The following is a 26,720-nucleotide window of genomic DNA, read 5'->3' as shown; positions in this document are numbered from 1 at the left end:
ACTGATGGAATTCTTTGGCTGGAAAATCTCTTTGTAGTCTTCTGGGTTCTGGATCTCTGCAGTGGATTCCTTATCTTCCCTGTCATCCTCACTGCTTGGACTACGCCTCTCACTCTCTGAGTTGTGTTTCACCCTGTCATTAAACCACAGAAAGAATAATACCAGAAGAGTCCTGAAACTGGATCAGGCCAAAGGGGGCTCAGAAAGCCCAGCCAGATGCCCCAATGGGAACCCCACAAGAAGGATCTCCCCACTTATGATTCCCAGCAACTAGTATTCACAGGCGTACTGACTCTGATAGTGGAAGTGGGACATAGCCACCATGGCTAGGAGCAATTGATAGCCTTGTTTTCCATGGATTTGTCAAACCCTCTTTTAAAGCCACCCACAAAAACTAAACAAAAAACAAGCAGTTTTCCTTACTTTTAACAGTGCTTTGAGTGGTTACCTTATGTGGGTTCTGATTTACCTGGAGGTGAAGCAGGTGCATCCAGAACACTAGCCACACGTGGTGCCCTCCAGAACTCCTGGACTCTAGTTCCCATCAACTCTAAGCCAGCATAGCCAATGGTGAGGGGTGATAGGTGTCATGAAAGCCTGCATCTAAGATGGCTGTGGAGCAGGGAATTGTGGGGTTCCTTTTGACAGTGTGGGACCTTCACAGGTTAACATTTGTTTTTTGCTAACCGGCACGAGTTGGCAGTTTTATTGCCCAGCTGTGGGTAATCAAAGGCCCAGCCTAACACCTTCTTATCAGGAAAAGGCCTGGTTCCATCAAGACCGTACAGCCTGGGAAGTGTTAGGGAGGATGTGCCATTTGGCCAGTGATTAATGAACCCTTAGCTCATAAAGAAGTCCCTGATTGGATAATTGTCTCTGGCCTGTTGCTGGGGATTTTGCCATAAATAAGGGTAGAAAATTCTAAGTTTTGTTCCTCTTCTGGTCCCATCATGCCTACTTGATGTTGCCCTGTGAGGTTCCATTTTGCCATAGACTATCCTGACCGTTATCTCTCTGAGGAGAGGTGGCTAAACAACTGAAAGCCGTTTTGTAAGTATTAGGCTAGGCTAGTCAGTCTTTGTTGTTTTCGTTATTGTGATTGAACTCTATGTTTTACCTTGCCCCTCTTGGGTGTGGATATTAAGGAACCATTTTGCTGCTGTAACTGTGCACCTCTTTAATTCTTTAATAAACTTACTTCTATTTACCAGTGTATGTTCATTTCAGGAGAGGGTTGGTTCTAAATCTGGTACCTTGACCATTGACCATGACTACTGTGTAACTGGGTTTGCCTAAAGCTCCAGGACAAGGCTCTTGCCCTTTGGAATTTCTGGCAAGTTTTCTGGGCTATGAATTTCCCCTTGGCTCAGAGTGTTAACCAGTATAAGGGGTGGTGGCAGCTATCTACCCTGCAGGGCTGTCATGAGCGTGCACAGCCTTGGCAGAGAAGGATATCTTGCCAGGATCAATTGCCCTGGGCATGGAATTGGCTCCTGGGATGGTGAAGGGTGGGGGGAGGACCCCCATCGGTCATCACAGTAGGAACTGCAGTCCAACAACATGTGGTGGCACCATGTAGGCTGGTCAAGAAGCTACACAGCTCAAGACAGCCCGACTGAAGGAGACATTTGAGCCCAACCACAAGTTTGCCATGCTAAATTAACATAGCAGGCTGTGACCAGAGAGAAACATGTCACCGCTCCAGCACAGAAACTCCCCTGAAGAAACATGCGGATGATGCAATTGCCCTCATAGAGTGTGTGCACACTGAAAAGGAACTGAGAATCTGACCAGTTCATAGCAGAGCTAACCAATGAAAACCACTGGGGAAAAGAACATCACTGGGACTTTCATAGTAGATGCGTTTTAAAAAAAGTTTAAAAGGCCCTTTTAGACACCATGAGAAACAGTGGTAGCAGCGGCAGGATTTTCTGGGTCATCTTGCCCAGAATGTCTGAGAAGACCTATCCCCTGCCCCTTCCTTTTCTCAGAGCCCAGGGGAAGCAATAGACAGGGAGGTGGAAACAGGTGACCACCGCAAATGGGAACAGAGTTTGATTCCCAAATGGTGTTCACACATCTCCACCTGGGATCAGCAGTAATGCTTGCTGGGCCAGTGGGGGGCTCTTATGTGACCTGGGGCCCTTGGCCACTGCTTCACCCAGCCAATCATGGGCACCAGGCCTGAAAGCCAGCATCACTTCAGGAGGCCTCAAGACAACTGCTGTCACTGGGTGCAGCGCTCATTACGTTCTTAATGATGTAGCCAAGGAGATCTGCTGCAGTGGCAAATGGCCCCATCCCTGATGGAAATAAGAGTCATAGAGCAGAGGATCATCTCTTAGGGAGCGTGGCAATTGTCATTAATCCCAATGACAAGGAGGGGATTGGAAGCATCAGTATCAAGAGGTGTCTCTATGTTAAATTCCAACAAAGTTCAAGGTCGTAACAGTGGTAGTAATCTCTGAATGGCCAAAAACCTAGAGAGGATCTCCTGGATCCTAAGAGCATTGGAGGACTTAGCCTTTGGACCTGCAGCTGGAAGGGCTGCCTGCTCCCACAGAATGGCATGCAATCAAGGCAATCAATTATGGTGCACTGATCTGGTGAATCATAGACAATGTGGACAGGAAACAACAATTTCCTTTACCCAGACAGACAGACTCAAACTGTGTCCATCGGGGGGGGGGGAATGCAGCCAGGAATAGAAAAGTTGCAAAACAGTGCCTGCAGAGACTCAGGTTGCCTCCCTCACAAAGGAAATGAGAGTGTCCTGAGAAGAAAAAGGGCCAAAGGAAAACAAACTAAGAAATTAGAAAACAAGAGACAGTGAAAGTAAGAGTCGTAAGGGCTCTGAAGCAAAGGAGTGAAGCAAAAGTTCCTGGTGATGCCATTCCTGCAGTAGGCAAGAGGAAGTGAGTGGACAGGTGGGAGCCACAACTCCTTGAGCATGCACACGGGAAGTTGGGATGTGGAGAGGGGGCTTCTTGCCAAAATGTTTGCCTTGCTCTGGAAAGTTCCAGTCATAGCTCTGTGCAGGCACAGAACCCATATATGGGACCACGCAGACACCATGTGTCATGAACTTGTATATGTTCATGAATTATTAAAAATTACATGTAACATCTTGGTTCAGGCAAAGAACTCTGGGAGTGTCAACCCTTAGAAAAACAGGCCTCCGAAAGGGTAAAAATGTTAAGTTTTGGTTTCCAGCTGAATACGGTTAGAGCAGCCTAAACAAGGAGCACCTGCTATCTATGCTGATTAACAAGTGCCTGGCACTCAAGGCCATTCCTGGCCTGTGAAGTTTGAAACACCGTTGGGAGGGGGGCCTGGAAGGCGTGAAAAAGTGAGAAACATCTAGAAAGGGGTTACATCAGAAATCTCCTGATTGGCTAATGAATCTGGGACCGTCAGAACTTCTTTCCCTTAAGTATAGGGCTGGAGACCCATAGCCGTTGTTCCTTGCAGATCCCTCAGGAAGGTTCTGCATAGTTCCTTCGGAGTGTTGCCTATGGAGGGTAACCTATGGAAGGTTCCATTGCTTTGTGTTTAACATCCATCTCTCTTACGAGAGGTGCCACTGCAACCAACTACCTCATGTGTAAGTAGTTAGGTAAGCTAGGTTGTTATTTTCCTGTTGTGTGTATGAATACTCATGTATACCTAAACCCCTGTTTGGGTGTATGGTCTTAAAGGATTACTTGCTGCTACGTTTTGATGTGCACTTATATATTTTAATAAAGCTACTTCTATTTAACCTGGTGTGTTCATTGAGAGAAAGGGTGGTTCTGAATTCAGCACCTTGACCATCTCAGTCACACAACTACCAAAGAGGGAAAAAGAAGTTAAAAGCTTAATTCTACTTTGTGGGTTTTACCAGAGGTTTCCTGACAAGGAGTGTAAGATTTGGCTCTTGTCTTTTTGGACCTTGGTTTAACTAGTGTCTGGGCTCAGAGATCCCCTGACTCTGAGTGGTACCAGTAAAAGGGGTGGTGGCAGCCTACCTTTCTACCTTGCAGGGTTGGTGTTGGACACACAGCCTTGGCAAGGGTGAATTGGTATATTTTGGTTCCAGATCAATTGCCCTAAGGGTGGGAATTGGGTCTGACGCATGATCCTTGACGGCAGGGATTCATGACACCATGTACATCACTTAGTTTTCAGTTCAGTCTCTAACTTCCTTTGACCTAAAGAATCCGCCACTTCTCTCCCCCTGCCCCCACTTGAGAGGAGTCTTCCTTACCTTTGGGGTTTGCTGCATGTAGTTGATGGCCTATCATAGATGCGTCGAAGGGAAGAGCCCACAGGCATGGGCTGAGCAAGAGGCTTGTCATCCTTCATCAGTCCATGGAGGCCAGACCCATATTTTGTGACTCTGCTGAGGTCCACAACAAATGAAGAGACTGTACTTTGTGTGAAAGAAACACCAATCTATGAAGAACAGAAAAAGAACAGATTTTTTTTTAACTTTCACATCACCTTCAAGGATTCAACTTAAAAGAAACTACCAACTTACGTGCAAGCCAGCTTTACATCAGGTTTACAGCCAAAACACTTAGAATCAACAAGAATCCACTTTGGCAACAGTGTGTATTGTCAAATTATCTGGAGATATGTAGAATCCAGCAATTGGCCTTTAATGCCCTACTATAGCCTATTGTAGGGCCTGAAACTGCTTAATAATATGTTTTTATACAATGCAGGCATATATCACAGTAATAAGTAGAAGCTTACTGCTGTGTAAGAATGAATGATGAAAGGCAGTCTAATTAGAACAGACTCAGAGTGGCTAGATGCTCCAGGTCACAGAGAGGACAAGTAGAGCAATACAAAGGTGTGTCCACAGCAAGCCCAAATGGAGATGTGTGAGAATGAGCTGACTCATGCAGCAGCTGGTTGTCAGGATGGCATATTCATTGATCCTGATTGGCTGCACAGAGGGAGTAATCCCTGGGAAGTGGGGCTGCCCAATGATTACAACAGGAGCTGGTAGTCCATTATTTAAAGGTGAGCCTCCATGTACCAACACTGAGAGACTCCAAGAAGATTCCACATACCAGCGTTAAGGGACAGGGCAGGAAGAGTGTGTAACCCAGAAACAGCTACTGTTAAGATCTAGAGAAAGGAGTCTCCCTGTAACTGAGTGATGAAGTATGATTATTTGCTCGGTAGAATTAAGTCTATGTGGTGCTGCTGTTAGCGGAATAAAGCAACTTATTCAGTACAGCTAGTGTCAGTTTTCCATTGCTTACCTAGCTCTGATTAAAAGAACCTTTCCCCGCAACCCAGGCAAATGCAGAATACCATGAAAGGGAATAGGAAGCAAACTCTAGATGAAAACTACAAGAAAAGAAAAGACTCCAGGTACATTTGTAAGTGCCAGGGGTGCACAAGCAATGCTCCTGCCATATTGCTGCCAGCGCCAGGCAGACAACTTGTGACACATCCATTTGCTGTGCCCAGAGATAGAGCAGAAAACTTGTTACTTTCTGCACTCCAGTCACTCACCAATTGGTTGTTACAGATAGACAAATCAGCCACTTTGCCCCAGTTCACCAAGACCACATCAAAACAGCGCTCAGGCTCCCAGCCATACACTCTCAGGGAATCGTGGCAGCCAGCATACAAGCAGCAGCCATCAGGGTTAAACAGCACACACCTGAAGGGGAGAAGGAAAAAGTGAATGTGCAGTTCCTCCCAACAGTGATACAAAACAGGATGTGCCACTAAGTTCTAAGGGAGGCATTAAGTCAGGATGGTGATTATCACAATCTTTGCTAGCCCTTAACGCATGCATTCCTTGACTCAGCCACTTTGCTAAATCAGAGCGTGAACTGTGAACATTGCAAGAGCATTTCAGCTTTATGAGTCTGAGATTGCCACAGCAGTCACACAAAAAGCAAGAACATGCCTTTTTGCCTCCTTGCATAACCCACTGCCCAAGTCACATATACCTGACAGGAGTGGCATCTTCTTCAATGCAGCTCACTACCTGGAACTTCTCCAAGTCCCAGAACCTGACAGTTCTGCAAAAGAGAAAAACTGTGCATTTAAGAACATCTGTGGCCATCCTCACACAGTGAAGTTAGTCTGACATCATTATTCACTGATCTTTGTTTCTAGCAACAGGCTGTGATCCGAATTTGAATTAGGATGAAGCACAACAAAGAAAGCGATGAAGTTGTGTGTATGGAATTCTAGGCACAGAAGTGCAGAGAAACCAAGTGGGCTGCCAGAGGAAGCAAGCCCCCTTGTCTGCAGGCTGCTGGAAGAGGAACAGAACTCTCTGTCCCTCCACTACCAGACCCCAGCATGCTAGTAAAAAAATTGAAGGCTAATAACTGTCGTGAGCTTATTCACAAGGCTTCTGTAGCTGTTGCCGGCCAATGGATTTGTGACTATGATGGCAACCTCAGCAGAACCTCCTCAGATGTTCAAGGTGTTCAGAGGAAAACACAGGACTTTGAAGTGCCCAGAAACCAACCTGTAACTAGGACAGCTCTTTCAGGTCAGCCCTAGCTGCTGTATTCTAGACCAACTAGTTTCTGAGCCTCATAAAACACATTCCTGTAATGATGAAGGCCATATCTTTATCTTATACAGGAGGGTTCAGCAAACACATCAGGTGCAGCTGGAGAAAGGCACTCCTTGCTACAGATGCAGCAGCAGTGTCAGGTAAAAGAACACCCCTGAGGAGCGAACCAGCTTCCTTCAGAAGGGGGCAAGCCCATCCAGGCAGCTTTTACACCTACTCTCATCTCAAGAGGCCTACTAATCATCAACACCTTCATATGAACCTGCTGTAGTTTATCCAACCTATTTGGACACCATTTCAGAGAGACTACAGTCTCACCACAGTTCAAGAAAGAGGAGGAAACTAAGAGCCATTAGCATATACTAAATTCCAAAATGTGTCATGATGACATCTCCCAGAGGCTTTCTGTATATTTAAACAAAAAGGAAGACATCGTGAAATTCTGAGTGACACACAGGCTAATTCTCACAGGGAGAAGCAACCCCATGACTTTATTCTGCAAAGCTAGATTTCAGAAGTGGGTAAGGAAAGGCCCAGAAGAGGCTTCTGAGGCAGGGAGTTCCAAAGGTGAGCTGTTCCAATTATTACCAACCATTATTCAAATTCTGTAAAAGAAAAGTAGGAATATCTGCAGCATACCATAACCAACAACAGATGAGGCTTCTGTTGTTCACAAGTCTCATAACATGCCAGAGACCCCATATTTCCCAGAAAGAGTTTACCTGTCAGAGCTACCTGAGGCCAAAAGGTATTCATTGGGATGGAATTCTACAACGTTGACTGGCCCTGTGTGTCCCGTGAACTCGAACATGATCTTCCCAGCAGACAGGTCCCACAACTAGACCAAGAAGGAACCATAAAGCCTTGAGTGGGGACATATTGCCCAACCCCATTTCCAGCTATCCTGAAAGAGTGAGGTAAGCAGCCAAAACTGCCACACACAAAAAAAGGGGGGGGCAAAGGGACTTAGCAAAACCATATGAGTACCTTCACTGTGTGATCATCTGCAGATGATGCCAGCCATTTGCCATCAGGGCTGAATCGGAGACACCGAACTGCTTGTGTGTGACCCTGTAAAGGCAAAACAGGCTCCGTACATTCCTGGCAGCACTTGGCACTTTCAGACTGAAAGAATGAGAGCTGTGCAAGCGCAGATCAATGGGTCTCACACAGGAAATACAAAGACAGAATGTGCCTCACAATATCAGTCATACTGCATAAATAACTATGTAACATGACAAAAAAATCAATTTCCTTTACCAAACCTGGTGCCTCCAGATGTTCTGGACTCCAGCTGCCATCAGCCCCAACCAGCACACAGAGGGCACCGGGGGGGGGGGGGTGACCAGGTCAGTGAAGGCTTCACTTAGGCATAGCCCCTCAGCCCAAGACAGAGCTTTAAACCATTGTAAATCATCTCTTTCTAGCAAGGGCAGAATGTGAGATGGAAATAAGGATTTGCCTAGTACTTGGGCTCATTTAGGGGAGAGGGGACCGTACCACTACAAAAGCCAGTTGCCTTCAACAGAGAATTGTGAAGGGGAATGCTGGGAAAGCCTCTCTCTTGCTGCCAGCCTGACCAGAAATAAACATGGTTGACTCAGCACAGGACACGTTACAATTGTTTTCATCACATGAACTTTGCTTCATTGCTCTCCTCTCCAATTCACTGATTTGGTCTCAGAGAGTGAAAGAGAAGACCACTCTTCTTGCGCTGGTCTGCTAGATTGCTGCTCTTATCATATGCTGGACTGTGTCAATCCCCCACATTCCTCTCCATTCTTGGACCAGTCAAGGTGCTCAGTTGCAGCTGGAAACTACTAGTCTGCTTATGATTGCAGTCCTCAGAATCACTGGGACATACACTCCTGGGAGGGATACTGGCATCAACATTTTCTCCTTCCTTTCCATCAGGCCTCTCTGACACACTAGCGTAGTAACTATCAGACAAAATGGGAGTTGGACCACTATGACCTGGCCTTGTATGACCACCGCTGACAGGAATATTGGCCTCGATAATGACACTTTATTGTCTTCCTTGGGGATACACCATTGCCTCCAGTTCCTGGAGTCATCCATCCCACTTGACAGGTCTGTTTATCCTCAGCAGCACACGTCCATCTTCTCCTAGCTGTTTCAGCAACTTTCTGCACAGCTATAAATAAACCCCATCTTTGATCACCCAACCTCCTATATCACTATCTCCCTACCACCTGGCAGAACTGAGCCCTCTTGGCCGGTCACCATGACACCCTCCCTGCAATGGCATGGCAACTCAGAGATGTCCCTACCACAACCGCCTGGTGGGCCTTGGACCTCACCCTCAATACTAGTAGCAATTCCTGGCAGCCTCCTATCCTTGCTTTCAGCTTCCTCTTCCCTTCTGATGGGTCTTCATAAGTAGCAAACTTCCCTTGGAATACAGTCACTTTGAACCAAAGAACCTTTGGGATGCAGTGTGTTTATTAACTCTGTGGAAGAGTTACTAGATGAGCATAAAGACAGATATCAAGTTTAGTACCAAAGTTGCAGAAGTAGGGGAGAAAGAAGAGATTAAGTTGCAGGATTAATGACATCAGGGTAGAAGCAGAAGGCTCCTCGGACAGGGTTCTCATCCCCACAAAGTGGATCAAAGGTGGTTGAGCCTATACGGTAAACTTTGGGCAGTGAGCACAGGAATACACTTCCCCCCAAGCAAGAAAGACAGCAGTCACAATCCCTGTATCTCTGATAGTTTTTGAAGGAGGGTTGCTGCAGAAATGGGTCAGCAGACCAGAGACAACGAAAAACGCAGAATGTAGAGGCAGAAGCACTACAGAAAGAGAAAGAAAAAGGCCCTGGCCTGGCTTGCCAGGTTAGAACCAAGACAGCATTCCTCTTGAAAGTACTCCTGCTGTGGGTAAATGAGCCTGTGGGGTATTCTGCAACACTAAAAATTTATTCGCTAATAGGCAAAAAAAAAACCTTGTTATTTAAGAATGTACCTACAGCCAACAGATATTTCTATCAAACTTTAAAAAGCAAGGAAATTGGGCAGCTATAGTGAATGCACCAGGGGAGCAGGAGACCTGACCTCCTCTCTGAGATATTGGACTGCCCTACAAATCTGTAAAAATGCAAACACAATTTGGGTTGGTCTTTCATAGTCCAATCCACTTCCCGTGTAGCTTGGAAGAATGGTAACATGTACCTCTGGGGATCAGGTGGCAGGACTCAAAATTAACTATACTAAATTAAATATACTAAAACTGTTATGTTCTTTAATCTTTACCCCACACTCAACAGGATGACTGCAGGTCTCTGCAGCTGCGATTATGTAATAAAACATTTTAAATCTTGCTTTAATAATGTAATGGGCTGATATGAGCCCACCATATTCCCGTCCCTCTCTGGTTTAGGAAGTACAATAATGTAGGATGAGTACCATGTGTCTGGCATTTGACCTCCTGGCTATATTATATTAAATAATTGGGTTAATGTGGCACCAACTCCTTAATTTTTTTTATAAAAAGAGCTGTTAAATCCACCAGGCTCTGTTAGATCTCAGCCATTTTATAGCCTGCACAACATCCTCCAATATGGCCATATCCAAATGTCTCCACTAGTCCTCAGATAAAGGCTTCAGGCAAAAATGAGACAAGTAAGATTCAATATCAGGCGTCAGCAGGTGCTTGCATTATACAACTCCTTATAAAAGTCTACAAACAATGAATGAATATCTTCATATTATGTGTTAACATCAGCAGGTTTGGTCCACTGTTTCAAACTGCGGAGGTTGCCCCTGTGCCCACAGTTCTCCTGGTCATCTAGGTGATTTTGAAAAACCTTTTGACTTTTAACAATCAGTTTAATTGCATCCAAGTATTGAACTGTAATATCCAAGCCCCCCCCCGCTGTTTTGCCCACTTCATCAACCCTTCCATTAAAGGAGGTAAACTTTTCCTCAAATATTTTGAAGCCCTTGTGCCACTTTTTAATCAAGTCCACGTGTAAGGTAGTCAGCTGCAAAGCCAGAGCTTCCAATGTAAGTTCCTGGGATGCGGGCTGGTCTTTCTTGTTAGAGGCTTTAGATGCCATTTTAGGATTGTCTGTGTCTCCTGCCCTGTGAGGCATCGCATCACAAAGGGGCTCTAAAAATCAGTAATTACCTGTTCCTTTCCTCCTGAAACACCAAGGAGCAAAGCAAACAGTTAGGCAAAATGAAACTTGGTCTCAATTGGTTGCAAAAGCTGATTTTAACGGGTTTCAAAGACGGAGCTGCAGAGTTACCCTGCTCCCTTCTTGCTCGTGTACATTGCCCCTCTGAGCTTGGCTTTGATGATAAACAAGGAATCTCAGTTTTAGATTGCACCTGAAAAACAAACTTATCCATACTTCAAGTTTAGGGAAGGGCAAAAAGAAAATAAATACTTCAGGGTATGTTTTAACTCCTGGGTCCCTCCTTCTACTCTTTTCCCTGACCTTTAGATTTTCCTTCCTGTTGGATGATCAAGGGAAACCTTTTAACTGGTTGTTATATACAGGACTAACTAAGCGGCTGGAAATTAATTGTGGAAAGCAGTTGGAATTCTTTTGACTGGTTGGTTGGTTGGTTGATTTTTCTGCCCAGAAACCCTGAAAAGGCCTCATGTTGAACTGCATATATTGGGAAAAATCAGAAATTAGGCCTGAGCTATAGCCTAGGTGGCCACCAGCCAGCTAACTATAGTGTGCACAGCAGTGTTTCTGTTCCTCTAGGACTGTTTCCATCCATCCTTTGCCATCAAGTACTCAAGAAAAAAAGTCACTACAATTGTGAGTACTTTAAAATAGTAAAGGGTAACTTAGGGTAGATTTTTTTCAGATAAGTTTAAGTTATCTTTTTATTTCACCCTTTAGCAATAAGCACCCAATCCTGCTCTACTCATCACAATTACTGCAGAATAAATAAACTCTTACTTCTTGCTGTAGGCAAACATTATTCTTTATTGCTAGCTGGGTAGAGAACACAAATGAAACTGAAAAACAGAGCAAAGAGAAGTCCAAGCGTCTAACTATAGTTCATAATACAAAGTTCCAATATTTAACTCTTCAAGGGTCATACAGGCTGGGTTTATCCAGGATCACTTAAGTAATTATAGGGTGATTGTGATCATGAAAAATCCACCCTCAGTTGAGGAAACTCTTGAGTGGGCAGACTCTTGTGGGCTATTCCAATGAGGGCATTTTTGTGCAGGTCTCCCGTCTTCTACACTGGGTTTTTCAGAGGGTTCCATTCTCTAACCAGTCAAAAACTTAGGTCTTGGTCATATGAAAGAGACACTGGAAATTTTGTAAACTGCCCAGAACCTTTCCAGAAAAGGGAAATTGGCAGGCTCCCACTTTGCAGAATCTTTCGGTAATAACGCAGCTGAGAACTTTTGTGGCTGCATTGTTGGTACATTACAAGTACAGGCACCCTTGTCACAATGAGGCCTCCAAAATGAAGCACTGTACCAACTGTACATGCAAGAACAGCAAGTGGCAGAAGCAGATTTTAGGGGTGCCCTGTCGAGAGAGAAACATACTTTCTTTCTTACCTTGTACCTGAAGACGCAACCCTTTCTTCTCACATCCCAAAGCTGCATAAAGGAAACATACAAAGGTAATTAGCTTCATCTAATTTTGTGGGGTAAAAACCTACCCTCAGAGTAGTTTTCACATAAGTGGACCTACAGGGTAGTATTTCTAGCACAGTGTCACAAATTGTCACCCGTACAATGTCTCCAAATTTCAGACAGTTACAAATAACTATTTTCCTTCTGGAAACAAAAACAACAACAAAAAAATATCTGGGGCATAACATGTCCCAGAAATGCACTGAGTTTTGCCACAATGTTAGCAGATTGGGGTAGCAAAACACCCCATGGGTTTTTCATAGAAAAATGATCAGGGGCAGGTCAACAAAGGAGCATGGGAATAAATTTCCCCCCTCATCTTTGCAAGAGAAAACAAACTTGCAGTCACATGACAAAGCAGTAAAAAAAAAGGCAATTACCAAGGCCCCATTGTTGCAGAAGGACACATTTTTGGCTTTTGGGAGAAAAAACATTGCTTCTACAAAGAAAGCTTTATTTTACAAATAAGTAAGTGCCAGTAAAGTATTATGAACACCCCCTCCCACCCCATTTATGGCATTCAAAGGAGAGAAACCCCTTTCTTTGCCCAGACTATTCCCCCCCCCCATTTTCTGGGAGAAGCTGGGATGGGAAGGGAAGTTACTAATCTGCATCCATCCACAACTGATTCCAAGCATCCCTCATGAGTTGGGGGGATGTACTTGAAATGTGCAGGACATTCCCTCTGAAGGGAGACATTGACCATGGCAAATAGCCTGGAGGGCCATGGGAAGCCCAGCTTGGTTGCAATGTTGTTACCAAGCTGCTAGAGCTGTGACACAACAGTGGTAGGAATGTAGCTGGGGACAACCTATTCACCAGCACTGAGCTGGCTGAACATTTGCTTCAGAAATATCTTACTTATGTTGGCACCATTAGGAGGAATAAACCCTACATACCAATAGACCTGCTGCCAAATCTCCATAGGCAAGTTCACTCTTCAATCTTTTGCTTGATGGTGAAAACACACTTATATTGCACATCCCCCCAAAAAGGAAACTGGTGCTTCTACTGTCAACCATGCATTGTGACATGGTAGTGTGTGGTGAACAGCACAAACCAGATATCATCAGACATTACACGGCAACAAAAGGTGGGGTGGATACTCTGGACCACCTATGTAGATACTATACATGCAAGGGTAAAGTTAACAGGTGGCCAGTGGTACTTTCTTTCAATATGATCAATGTTGCTGCCACCAGTACCTATGTGCTATGGGCACACAACTATCCAGCACACAACTATCCAGACTGGAAGTCCAACAATGTCACAAGGGCCACAAGTTCCCTTCCCCACATGTGCTCTCATACAGAAAGCATTCCATCTCTGATCATCTGTAATTCTGTGAAATTCATCCTTTTCTGATCTCCTATGCATATGGCAGCATGACAAGCAAAAACAGCAGGGAATACCCGCCTCTCCAGCTTCTCTCCAGTTAGAACATCACCCATCATGTTCTTCAACAGCAGTCAGCACCAAATATAAGATAACCATGATGCCTCTCTCAGATCATCACTGTTTTGTGCCCAACCCACATCCTAATACAGAGACAAATCATATTATTCAAGAAGCTCCTTGCAACCTTCCTTCCACCTTGCATCAACAGTGTGTAGATCTGAGTGCTGTTGCCTGGATTCCAGAAAATGAGATACAGGGCATGTTGTTGGACTAATCCAGCCTTCACCAACCTGGCACCCTACGGATGTTTTTGACTACAACTCTCATTAGTCCCAGTCAGCACAGCTGTGATACCTGATGCTGAAGAATGTTGTAGTCTAAAACATCTGAACGGTGCAAGTTTGGTGAAGGCCAGACTAACCCAGATAAGAGTACCCTTTTCGTTTGTTCTCTATAACAATGAGCAAAAGATAGATGCAAAGGTGTTTCCTACATCCAGACCTCCAAGTAATGGAGGAAAGGACAGATCTCTGAGATAGTTCAGCTGCTCATATGAATTGTAATGGGACATGGGAAACTTGTGATAGATGGACACAATCAAGTTACCAACAGATCATCATGGGGTAAAAAGTAGCAAGGAATTTATTCCCAACTTTCTTCAAAAAAGTCAAGCAGAAGTATTCGGAGCCCCCATGAACCCTAACAAACATGCCAATGATGTCTTGGGAATATCCCTCAAAGGAGCTTGTTTTTCCAAAATACACATGTATAGAGTGAGAGAGGCACAGGAGTCTTACCTTAATGTTGGTGTCCATGGATCCTGAAGCTACAAAGCCTCCAAAAGGATGGAAATCTAGGCTGCAGATATTTGCTTTGTGGCCCATTAAGGTACGGAGAACTGGATGGGAAAGTGAGGGATGGAACAAATGGAGAAGCAAGCATGGTCTAAGAAGAGTTAGCAGTTCTGCCACTGACAGATGCACACTGGACAAGAGAGTTGACACAGGGTTTCAATTTAAATCGGACTTGTTACTTTAATGGTTCCGTTAAATCTGTCTTTAAAAAAAAACCCAGTGTAGAATGAAATCAGAATTTAATACAATTATGTTCAAGTCTACATTTATAATTTATTAAAACTGAACTTGCAACTCTCTATCAAACGTATCAAATTAAAATCTGTTTTTATGAAATAAAATCAGTCATGGCGGAAAGATATTTGACGAGGTTAAGCATTATAAACATGATAAAAGAGATGACATATTATTGGGCCAAATTATAAATATTTGAATGCCAACAAAACAACACTTATTGTTTAGTAGGTCTGGCACCTGATCAATAAAAAAACCCCACAAACCCAATGCCTTGGTCAATGAATTGGTGAAACATTGCCAAATTTAAAAATATTTTAAATATTAGAAGCCTTTTTTACAGCAGTAAAAAAGAACACAGAATTATACTAACTGCACAAACAACGGTCTTTTAGGAGAGACTAGCCTCAGCCTCTCTCTCCAGCAGCTTTACAGAATACTCTTGGGGCCTGATACAGAAATGCAGGACTCTGTGGTAGCCTGGACTGACTTCCTGTGTGCTTGTGACCCCTGACAACTTTCATTTATAAAATATGAAAATACTATGAGTATGTGCGAAGTTCTTCCACCACCCCAGGAGACAGTAGTTTTTTAAAAGAAGAACTTGAGGGTAACAGCTGCTTGCCCTCCTGAGCAGTAATTGTTGCTGGAACAATAGCATCATTAGACCAATCAGTGAAACCTGTAACATTTCAATATATAAATCAATAAATGGAGTTGTATCCCATTAAGACAGAAGTCCTGTGGGTGAGTAGCTCCAGTGCCTGAGAGAAGGATAAATGTCCATTCCAGATGGGGTCACACTTGGGGTGCTTTACTATAAACTGCAGCCACGGATTGGAATAGCCTGGCTGCTGTGCTTCAATGGCCTCAAAATTAAGATTACTGCAATGCACTCTCCGTGGGGCTTCCCTTGTGTTTGGTTCAGAAGCTGCATCTTATGCAGAATGCAGGAGCCTGACTGCTGAGGGGGGGCTTACCATCAACAGCATATAAAAACTCTGCTTAATGGTCTGCACCAGCTGCCTACATATCCTTCCTTAGACCCAGATGACCTGAACAACTATAGACCGGTGGCGAATGTCCCCTTTTGGGGCAAGGTTCTGGAGTGGGTGGTTGCCGGTCAGCTCCAGGTGCTCTTGGATGAGACCGATTATCTAGATCCGTTTCAATCTGGTTTTAGGCCTGGTTTTGGCACTGAAACAGCCTTGGTCGCCCTGTATGATGACCTCTGTCGGGAGAGGGACAGAGGGAGTGTGACTCTGTTGATTCTCCTTGATCTCTCAGCGGCGTTTGATACCATCAACCATGGTATCCTTCTGGGGAGACTCGCGGAGTTGGGAGTTGGAGGCACTGCTCGGCAGTGGTTCCGCTCCTACTTGGCGGATCGTCACCAGAAGGTAGTACTTGGGGAACTTTGCTCGACACCTTGGACTCTCCATTGTGGAGTCCCTCAGGGGTCGGTTTTGTCCCCCATGCTTTTTAACATCTACATGCAGCCTCTGGGTGCCATCATCAGGAGTTTTGGAGTGCGTTGCCACCAGTACGCTGATGACACGCAGCTCTATTTCTCCTTTTCATCCTCTACAGGTGAGTCTGTGGATGTGCTAAACCACTGCCTGACCACAATAATGGACTGGATGAGAGCTAATAAACTGAGACTCTATCCAGACAAGACCGAGACACTGTTGGTGAATGCCTTCCCTGTTCAGATGGTGGATGTTTACCCTGTTCTAGATGGGGTTACACTCCCCTTGAAGGAACAGGTTCGTAGTCTGGGGGTGCTTTTCGATCCTTCCTTGTCTCTTGAGGCACAAGTGGCCTCGGTGGCAAGGAATGCATTCTACCACCTTCTGCTGGTAGCCCAGCTACGCCCCTATCTTGACAGGGATGACCTCACCTCAGTTGTTCATGCTCTGGTAACTTCTAGGTTGGATTACTGTAATGCGCTCTACGTTGGGCTGCCCCTGAAGACAGTTCGGAAACTTCAGCTAGTGCAAAACGCAGCAGCCAGACTGCTGACAAGGACCAGCCGGTCAGCGCATATAACACCTGTTCTGGCCCATTTGCACTGGCTACCCATCTGTTTCCGAGCCAGATTCAAGGTGCTGGTCATGACCTATAAAGCCTTACACGGCGTGAGACCGCAATATCTTGTGGAACGCCTCTCCCGCTATGAACCTACCCGGTCACTTCGCTCAGCAGCTAAGGCCCTCCTCCGGGTACCAAACCATCGGGAAGCCCGGAGGACAGTTACACGATCTAGGGCCTTTTCTGTAGTGGCCCCTGAATTGTGGAATAGCCTCCCCGAAGAAATACGCCTGGCGCCGACGCTGCTATCTTTTTGGCGCTAGGTTAAGACCTGGCTATGCTCCCAGGCATTTTAATATGTTTATTTTTATATTTCTGTGGTTTCTGTTTGTGTTTATTATTGTTTGGCTGTTTTTATTATGATATTTTGTATTTTAATCCTTTTGTACACCGCCCAGAGAGCTATTCGCTATGGGCGGTTTAAAAATGAAACAAATAAATAAAATAAATAAATAAAATGACACCTGAGCAAATTCAAGGTCTGACCATTAGTATATGAACCCCTGAACAGAAAAGACAATACCTCTAGTTAAAAGGAGAGAAAGACCTCAACGGATGACTGAAGAAACTCTTAAAATGGTAGAAGAAAGAAGAAAGCAAAAGCAAAAGGACATAGAAACATGGTTACAACCCTAAATGCAATAATACAATGACTAGTATGTAGGGACAAAGAGAACTATTACAATAGTTATTGTATAGAAATAGAAGAGGACAACAAAAAGGGTAGAACAAGAGCCCTGTTCCAAAAGATCAGAGAAACGAAAGGGAAATTTAAACCAAGAGTAGGGATGCTGAATAATCAGCAGGGGAGCACACTGACTGACAGAGATAACATAAAAGGAAGATGGAAGCAATACACTGAAGAACTCTATAAAAGAGATGACAGGATGACAGATTCATTCACGGAGGAACTGTATGATGAAGAACCAGAAATTTTAGAATGTGAGGTGAAAGCTGCTCTTAAAATACTTGGTAGAAACAAATCACCAGGAGCAGATGGCACACAAACTGAGTTGCTACAAGTTACTGAGACTGAATCTGTCCAAATTTTGACAAAAACTTATCAACAAATATGGAAAACTAAACAATGGCAGACTGGAATTCCAAAGAAAGTGGATCCCAGGGAATGCAGTAATTATTGAACTATTGCCTTAATATCCCATGCAAGTAAAGTAATGATCAAGATTCTAAAACAAAGGCTCTTACCATATATGGAGCGAGAAATGCCAGATGTCCAAGTTGGATTTAGAAAAGGAAGAGGTACCAGAGATAATGTCACAAACACATGTTGGATAATGGAACAGAGCAAAGAATTTCAGAAGAAAATCACCCTGTGCTTTATAGATTACAGCAAAGCCTTTGACTGTGTAGATCATGAAAAACTATGGAATGCTTTAAAAGAAATGGGGGTGCCACAGCATCTGATTGTCCTGATGCGCAACCTATACTCTGGAAAAGAGGCTACTGTAAGGACAGAATATGGAGAAACCGATTGGTTCCCAATCAGAAAGGGTGTGAGACAAGGGTGTATTTTACCACTCTACTTGTTTAATCTGTACGCAGAACAGATCATACAGAAAGCCGGATTGGATCAAGATGAAGGAGGAGTGAAAATTGGGGGGAGAAATATCAATAATTTAAGATATGCAGACAATACCATACTACTAGCAGAAACCAGTAATGATTTGAAATGAATGCTGTTGAAAGTTAAAGAGGAAAGTACAAAAGCAGGACTACAGTTGAACATCAAGAAGACTAAAGTAATGACAATAGAAGATTTATGTAACTTTAAAGTTGACAATGAGGACATTGAACTTGTCAAGGATTATCAATACCTCGGCACAGTCATTAACCAAAATGGAGACAATAGTCAAGAAATTAGAAGAAGGCTAGGACTGGCGAGGGCAGCTATGAGAGAACTAGAAAAGATCCTCAAATGCAACTGAACACTAAAGTCAGGATCATTCAGACCATGGTATTCCCGATCTCTATGTATGGATGTGAAAGTTGGACAGTGAAAAAAGCAGATAAGAGAAAAATCAACTCATCTGAAATGTGGTGCTGGAAGAGAGCTTTGCAGATACCATGGACTGTGAAAAAGACAAATAATTGGGTGTTAGAACAAATTAAACCAGAACTATCATTAGAAATTAAAATAATGAAACTGAGGTTATCATACTTTGGACATATCATGAGAAGACATGATTCACTAGAAAAGACAATGCTGGGAAAAACCGAAGGGAGTAGAAAAAGAGGAAGGTTAAACAAGAGATGGATTGATTCCATACAGGAAGCCACAGACCATCTGAGCAGGGTGGTTCATAACAGATGCTCTTGGAGGTCACTGATTCATAGGGTCGCCATAAGTCATAATCAACTTGAAGGCACATAACAACAACATAGATGTTGCTTCTACAAGCCATTTAGTGTACCTGCACCTCAGTTGTGGAACTCAGCTGTCTATTACTATTAAGCAATACTTTCTTCCAAAAAGACTATCCTTTTTACACATGCCTTTCCTGATGTATAGCTCAAACATCAGTCATTGTGTATCACTGTGCAGATGCTGACTAAATATTTTAGCGCCATTTTATGGATGTGTTATATTCACCACAAAGACACTTTGTTTATAGTATAGTATTCAAGCCTATAACTAAGCAATCCTAATCATTATAGTAACAGTGAAACTTCAGAAACGCTATTCTTGGATCCTCTGCTCACAAAACAAACTGACTGTCCAACAATCTTGGCCTGCCAGGGAGCCCAATTCGGCCCTTGAGGCCATTTCCCCTAAACTACACCTACCTGTCAATCAGCTGACATCATTTGTGCCATCAGCTGATGGGCAGAGATCAATCCTGCGTTGGCTGTGTGCACCTGTTTCCTGCTGGGAACGGGCATGTGCAGCCAAAGCAAGGAGCTCTTTTTTCCCAAGCGACAGCTAGGAAAGGGAAAGTGGGGACTTCCCCCTCCCCAGCTGAGGGTCTGTTTGCTTTGCTGCACATGCCCGTTTCCAGGAGGAAACAGGTGCACACAGCCAACGCAGCAGGTTTTAACCCTGCCTGACAGTGGACGAGTTTGGCTGCAGATAAAATGCAGGCTTTTTTCTCCCCTCCCCCTCCCCAAGAGGGAGGGGAGAAAGAAACACTTTGCCAGCCCCTTGTGCTGCAGTTCCCAAGCACCCGACAGCCAGGGCGCTTGGAAAGCCGGCACAAGGGATTTTGATAGGTGGGCAAGACAACCCACCTGTCAATCATGACATTATAATAATGGCATGTGGTTAATAGATAGGTGGCCCCACCACCCTGTCAAATTTGGCCCACAAGGCCAATCCTGCTAAGACCCTGCTCATGGAACCAAAAAAGGTTCCCCATCCCTGATGTATGCCTTCAAACCCTTCTCATGTCATGCATATTCTACTGGGATTGAGGTAAAAATTGGGAAAAACTAGTTCCCTTGCAACCGGTTATAAACTAGCAGGAAACATCCGACTCCTCCTCTGACTCAAAAACAGAGACTGACTAGAGACCTAAACTGTGGGGGATGCTTAGCTCCTCCTTGACTGAAAAGGGGCCCAAGCCTCTGGGCAGTGTGATGGTGATCACGACCTTCTACATAGGTTTCCTTAAGCAGACTTAAAAGGGACCCAAGAGGTCTTCAGTGAAGCTCCATGACAGGAAGCGATGAAATGCAAAAGGACAGGACAGGAACACCAACCCTGCTTTGTGATTTTAGGCTGGTTTTTAATGCTCTATTTAAAGTTGTTGTAACACGCCCTGGGACCTTTGGATGGGCAGTTAATAAATGTTAATAATAATAATAATATGGAATGGGATTGGGAGGCACCGTCCTACAGTGGCTCCAGTCCTACCTGGCGGACAGGTCCCAGGAAGTAGTGCTGGAAGGCTACTGTTTGACCCCCTGGCCACTCTTTAACATCTATATGAAACCGCTGGGAGAGGCCATCCAGAGATCTGGAGAACAATGTCAGCAATATGCTGATGGCACACAATTCTCTCTTCCTTCCACCTGATTGCAGGGAGGGAGTGCTCATCCTAAACCGGTGCCTGGAAGCTGTGAAGGGCAGGATGTAGGCTAACAAACTGAAACTTAATCCAGACAAGACGGAAGTGCTGCTGGTCAAAGGAAAAGCTGTGCCAGGTATAGTGCTGCAGCCTGTTCTTGACGGGGTCACACTCCCCTTGAAGGAGCAGGTCCACAGTTTGGGAGTACTCCTGGATCCTGAAGCTTGAATATCAGGTGGCTGCAGTAGCCAGGAATGCTTTTGACCAACTAAGAGTAGTCTACCAGCTGCGCCCATTCCTGGAAGCTGTTGACTTGGCCACAGTGACACATGCATTGGTGATGTTGAGGCTTCATTACTGTAACACACTCTATGTTGGGCTGCCTTTGAAAATGGTTCAGAAATTGCAGTAGGTTCAAAATGCAGCAGCCAGAATGTTAACTGGATTGCTGCGTGGGGATTATATCACCCCTGTGCTTTATTGACTCCGCTGGCTCCCCCCAATTTGTTTCCAGGCCCAATTCAGAGTGCTGGTTTTGACCTTTAAAGCCCTAAAGGGCCTTGGACCAATGTACCTGAGGGACTGCTTATGGCCATATGTACCTGACTGTGATTTAAGATCAGCTGCCCCTAGTCTCCTCTGCATACCTGGAATGAAAGATGTCAGACTGGCAGGCACATGGGAGAGAGCCTTTTCATCTGTTGCTCCCAAGCTTTGCAATATTCTACTCCAAGAAGCCTGCTCTGCTCCCTCCCAGACTTTTGAAAATCATCCTGTTCCGGAGAGTCTTTGGGAGGGACTGAAGGCAGAGTCTGCAACTGATTTTATCCCCCCTCCCTTTTAGTTTTACCTCTTTAGTCCCCTTTTAATATCACTCCCTTAGATTTCTTAACTGTATTTTATGTATTTTTCTCTATTTTAATGTTTTTGTGTTTTTCACTGTGTATCATTTCACTGTGAGCCTCCCCAAGTGCCATATTTTAGGGTAGAAGGGCAGGACGGAGTTATTTTAAATAAATAAATAATAAGCACGGTTGCGAGTATCACAAAATAATGTTCTATTTCCACATGGTCATATAATCCTGTTTGCTGCTGTCTGGCAAGAGGAAAAAGTGATAAAAAGAACCGTCTCACAGCTTAGCCTTTAAATTCTAATTGGTGTTGCTCAACCTCCAGGTGATTAGCTGGATGCAAACCAGATCTAGATGGACACTGGGACCTAGAGGTTTCTGCACTGAAATGGAACAATGTCTTCCTTGAGAACTGAGCTTCATTCAATCAGTATGGAATGATCACATCTGTGTAGATGGACCTGAATTTCTCCCCACCATAAAACACTGGAGAAAATCTGACGTGGAGAGAATTCACAGAGAACACCAAGAGGCAGAATGTGCCTGTTACCTGCCACCTCTTCATTCTAGAACTGCAGAATATTCACTTCACCTTGATACTAATTATCAAGACAAAGAGATCACTTATTGGAGGGCTTCAAAACAAGATGCATGAGAATGCCTTCTTGCAAAGGTCTAGAATGGCACAACCAACAACTTGCACATCCAAGTTTGCTCACACATGTTTAACTAAGGCAGAAGTAGTAGAGCCACTGCTTGAAGGTCTTGCAACTTGGTGGTGCCACTGTGCATCTCCCCTCCCATGACTGACACACACACCTTGGTAGGAAAATTGGCTGTGACTGTGAGCATGTTTCCCTGAATCTACAGAAGAGTATTGGAAGGATCAGTTTTGCTGCCTTGTAGGTATACAACAGTCCTGGGCTACAAGCTCCAGACAATGAACACCCCAACCAGACATTACTTGTCATACTGTAATAACCTGGATCCTGCTTTGTTCCCTTGCTCTACTGCAGGGGTGGGGAACATGTGGCCCAAAAGCCAACATGGATTTGTCAAGAACAAATCCTGCCAGGCTAATGTTTATCTCATTTTTTGATCAGGTAACCTCCCTGGTAGACTGTGGGAATGCTGTGGACAGAATATATCTCGACTTCAGCAAAGCTTTTAACAAAGTGTCCCATGATATTCCAATTAGCAAGCTAGCTAAATGTGGGCTGGATGGAACAACGGTGGATCCAGTTGGCTACAGAATTGCACTCAAAGAGTGTTAATCCATGGTTCCTTATCAAAGTGCATATTGGGTGGGTATTGAGCGGGGTACTGCAGGGCTCAGTCCTGGGCCTAATGCACTTAATCTTTTTTTATTAATGGCTTTGATGAGGAGGTGCAGGAAATGCTTATCAAATCTGCAAATGATACAAAATTGGGATAGCTAATACCCTGGAAGTCAGAAACAAAATTCAAAGTGATCTTGATAGGCTGAAGAATTGGGCTGAAAACAGCAGAATGAAATTTAATAGGGATAAGCAGAATGAAATTTAATAGGGATGTGCTGGGACCATCAAGGGGCCAGCTTTTCCACCTGCCTTGCCCCCCACCCCTGCTCCTAGTGACATTCTTCTGGGGACTGCCCTTTACCAGGAAGATTAATGCTTTTGGTTTGCTGCTCCTGTTTGTTTAGAGATGTTAGGACTTTGTTAGTTTGATTTTTTTTTTTGTAAATTGTATTGTTTTTATTTGTATTTTGTATTTGTATTTTTATTTGTGTGTAAGTCGCCTTGGGGGCCTATTTGGCCAAGAGGCGGCCTAGAAATAAAATATTACATTACATTACATTACAAAGCTCTACACCTAGGAAAAAGAAACCAAATGCACAGTTATAAGATGGGGGATACTTGGCTCAGCAACACTACATGCGAGAAGAATCTTGGAATTGTTGGTTATGAGCTGAATATGAGCCAACAGTGCAATGCGACTGCAAAAAGGTAAATGCTGCATTAACAGAAGTGTAGTTTCCAAATGGCATGTAGTTCTCCTGTATTCAGCACTGCTTAGGCCTCATTCTCGACACTGCACTTCAAGAAGGATGTAGACAAACTGAAATGGGTTCAGAGGAGGGCAACAAGGATGATCAAGAGACTGGAAACAAAGTCCTATGAGGAGAGAATGAAAGAACTGGGCATGTTTAGCCTGGAGAAGAGAAGACTGAGGGGAGATATGATTGCACTCTTCAAGTACGTGAGAAGTTGTCACACAAAGGAGGGCCAGGATCTCTTCTCAATCATCCCAGAGTGCAGGACATGGAATAATGGGTTCAACTACAGAAAGCCAGATTTTGGCTGAACATCATGAAAAACTTCCTAACTGTTAGAGCGGTATGACGATGGAACCAATTACCTGGGGAGGTAATGGGCTCCCCAGCACTAGAGGCATTCAAGGGGCAGGTGGACAGCCATCTGTCGCATATGATTTAAGTTGGATTCCTGCACTGAGCAAGCAGTTGGACTCGACGACCTTGTAAAATGAATCTGTAAGGAGGGAGAAGCGGTTTCCATTCATATCTCTAAAGTGAATGGCGTAAGAGTTAACAATGATGAAATTTTGAGTACGCCTAATTGGACTAACAGCAGCTCTATACTAATCTACTACATAATGAATTTAGACACATAGCTGAAACCTTTTTGGGTAAGTCAGATTAGGTGTGTCAAGAACTTGTCAAAAGCTTGAATGTAACATAGCTCTCATGCAAAGAATTGTGGAATTTCATCTTGTTCAGAAATGAGGGCTCTCTCTCTCTGTGAGTGGAAAATTTTATTGTTTCATTCCTCAGCTGCAGCTAATTAGCAGGCCTGTTTCAAGACACCTGCTTATCTGTAAGGGCCTGGTACTCAAGGTCAGCTTGGCCTGGGAATGGAGGGGCGGACGTGCCTGTTAGGCGCAAAGACTTGAAGAAGAATTATCTCATGAGAAAGCCCCCAAATGGCTAATTAGTATAGTCTGTTACTAGGGACTTTTCCTTAAATATGGGGAGAAAATCTTTAGCCTTTGTTCCCCTGGGTTCCATCTTGCATAGGTGGTTACCTGTGTGGGTTCCACTGCCTTCACTACCCATGCTATGCCTCTCTGGGGAGAGGTGAGACTTTACAACAACTACCTCTTCAGTAAACATAGAATAGGTTAGTTAGTTTTGTTATTTTCTGTTTGTGATTGAACTCTCTCCCTGTTTGTACCCTTTTACCTGGCCCCTTTTTGGGTGTGGGTTTTAAGGAACCATTTTGCTGCTATAAATTGTGCACTTATATTTTATTGAATAAAGCTACTTCTTATTTACTTATGTGTGTTGATTGCTGGAGGAGAATTTTGGCTCTGAATCTAGTACCTTGGCCGCTGACCACAGACTACCGTGTTGTGGGTCTGCCTGGGCCTCCAGGATGAGGAGTGCCTGTTTGGCTCTTGTCTTGTGGAATCCCTGGCAGGATTGTTCCTGTGCTCTGGGTATCCCCTGACTCAGAGTGGGTAATCAGGCTAAGGGGTGGTGGCAGTCTACCTACCTTGCAGGGCTGGTGTCGGCAAGGGGAGATATTTTGCCAGGATCAATTGCCCTGGGTGGGAAATTGGGTCCTGGGTCTGCACTGAGCCCCTGGTTTGGAGCTAGCACATGACAAGGTGCACAGCAACTTCTTTTTTGATGCAACTGCTTGACATATTAAAGAAAAAATATTTCTGATTTCAAGTTGTAACTCTGCTCAAGTTATTTACATGTTGAAAAGTCCATATAGCTTACTTTGTTAGCAAGATCATTCAACTTGTAGCAAAATAAGGAATAAAAACAGAGAGGGCCTCTTTCAGTTTCTCATTTTCTGAACAGAGTCCATTACTTTTTTATTATTGACAAACTATGGAGCGTATACACCTAAGCTATAGTCAAAGTAAACCTATTGATATTAATAGATCTAAGATAGTCATGTCCATTAATTTCAATGGATCTGCTCTTGAGTATGACGGACATTGGATTCCACCCCATATATTCATCCGTATAATTGTTTAACGTGAACAAAAATGTTACTTTAGTGCAAGGCCATTTAGATTCATTCCCTAGCAATGTACATTACATCCTCCAGGAGTAATCATATAGTTCTTTCTAAATTTCTTATTTTTATTATACATTATTCTTGCTTAATTATTACTGGTCTCGTTAACAGTAAAATACTAAAACATGGTCATGCCTTAACAATAACTTATCTCAGGGGTTGCCAACCCATTGCCTGTGGGCACCACATGACACCTGCATGGGTCTTCAGTGGTACCCCAGGAAGTAGTACCAAATCTGAGCTTTCATTTTTCTAAAGAAGTCATGTCTCTAGCTCTCCTACACAGTTTATGGAGCAAAATGTTCCGGTACCCTCTAAGTAGTGATTTCTGTGACATAAATCAGCCGTTCCAGACTGCCAGGGTCAATAGCCAATGTGAATGATGTGAATTGTTTGGACACCAGGCAGTAAGAATCCCTGGGGTTCTAAGGAGCTGGTGCTTTGCCCTGCCTTGTAGTGCACTTTTCCTGCTTCTTCTCAGAGTCCTTGGAGTCCTTGTGGTTGCTTGGAGAAAAGGAAGGGCAAACTAATGCATCTTTGCTAGGTTTGTCTGAGATCACATAGTGCCTAGAAACTATTTTCTGCAAATTGTACTACATAATAAGTGTGGGTGAATGTTAAAGAATTCCCTCTCCCCTCCAAAAGGCACATGTTAGAACTTTGCCAAGAGGCTTATGCATGCCTCCTGCTTAGCAGGAGCTGAAGACCAGGCACTCATTAAGAATTTGCTGTATAGTTAACTTACAGTTCAATGGTAAGCATGTCTAATTAGAAGTAATTATCTTAGCATTTAATAGAATTTACTTCCAGGTAAGTGGGTAGAGGATGACAGCCTAGGCTATAGTTTAGGGTTGGTGTTGGGGAAAAACAGGGTTCTTGTGTCTTTAACAGCCGTCTGACAGGCAGAAATTCAACAGGTCAAGCCTTTTCTAGTATGGAAATATAATTATGGGAAAAGCTTCACCATGACTACTCGCCAATTTTGTGTTAAGCCACACC

The 26,720-nt window shown here is 44.0% G+C and overlaps 1 protein-coding gene across 7 annotated transcripts in view; it reads right to left on the bottom strand.

Moving 5' to 3' along the window:
• KATNB1 (katanin regulatory subunit B1) overlaps positions 1 to 26,720 on the bottom strand; it is a 46,872-nt gene that overhangs the window by 11,497 nt on the left and 8,655 nt on the right. For all 7 annotated transcript variants that reach the window (XM_061594382.1, XM_061594381.1, XM_061594383.1 and 4 more), the window contains 8 exons: positions 14,370 to 14,470; positions 12,097 to 12,138; positions 7,526 to 7,609; positions 7,261 to 7,376; positions 5,958 to 6,029; positions 5,512 to 5,662; positions 4,247 to 4,434; positions 3 to 133 (listed from right to left, as the gene is read on the bottom strand). In XM_061594382.1, the coding sequence (XP_061450366.1) occupies positions 3 to 133; positions 4,247 to 4,434; positions 5,512 to 5,662; positions 5,958 to 6,029; positions 7,261 to 7,376; positions 7,526 to 7,609; positions 12,097 to 12,138; positions 14,370 to 14,470 (885 nt within the window). The remainder of the gene's footprint in view (positions 1 to 2; positions 134 to 4,246; positions 4,435 to 5,511; positions 5,663 to 5,957; positions 6,030 to 7,260; positions 7,377 to 7,525; positions 7,610 to 12,096; positions 12,139 to 14,369; positions 14,471 to 26,720) is intronic.

This window comes from Rhineura floridana, chromosome 13 (assembly GCF_030035675.1).
Source record: "Rhineura floridana isolate rRhiFlo1 chromosome 13, rRhiFlo1.hap2, whole genome shotgun sequence".
NCBI classification, from domain to species: domain Eukaryota; kingdom Metazoa; phylum Chordata; class Lepidosauria; order Squamata; family Rhineuridae; genus Rhineura; species Rhineura floridana.
Note: the sequence above shows the minus strand (reverse complement) of the source record. Positions and strands in the feature narration are given on the sequence as shown.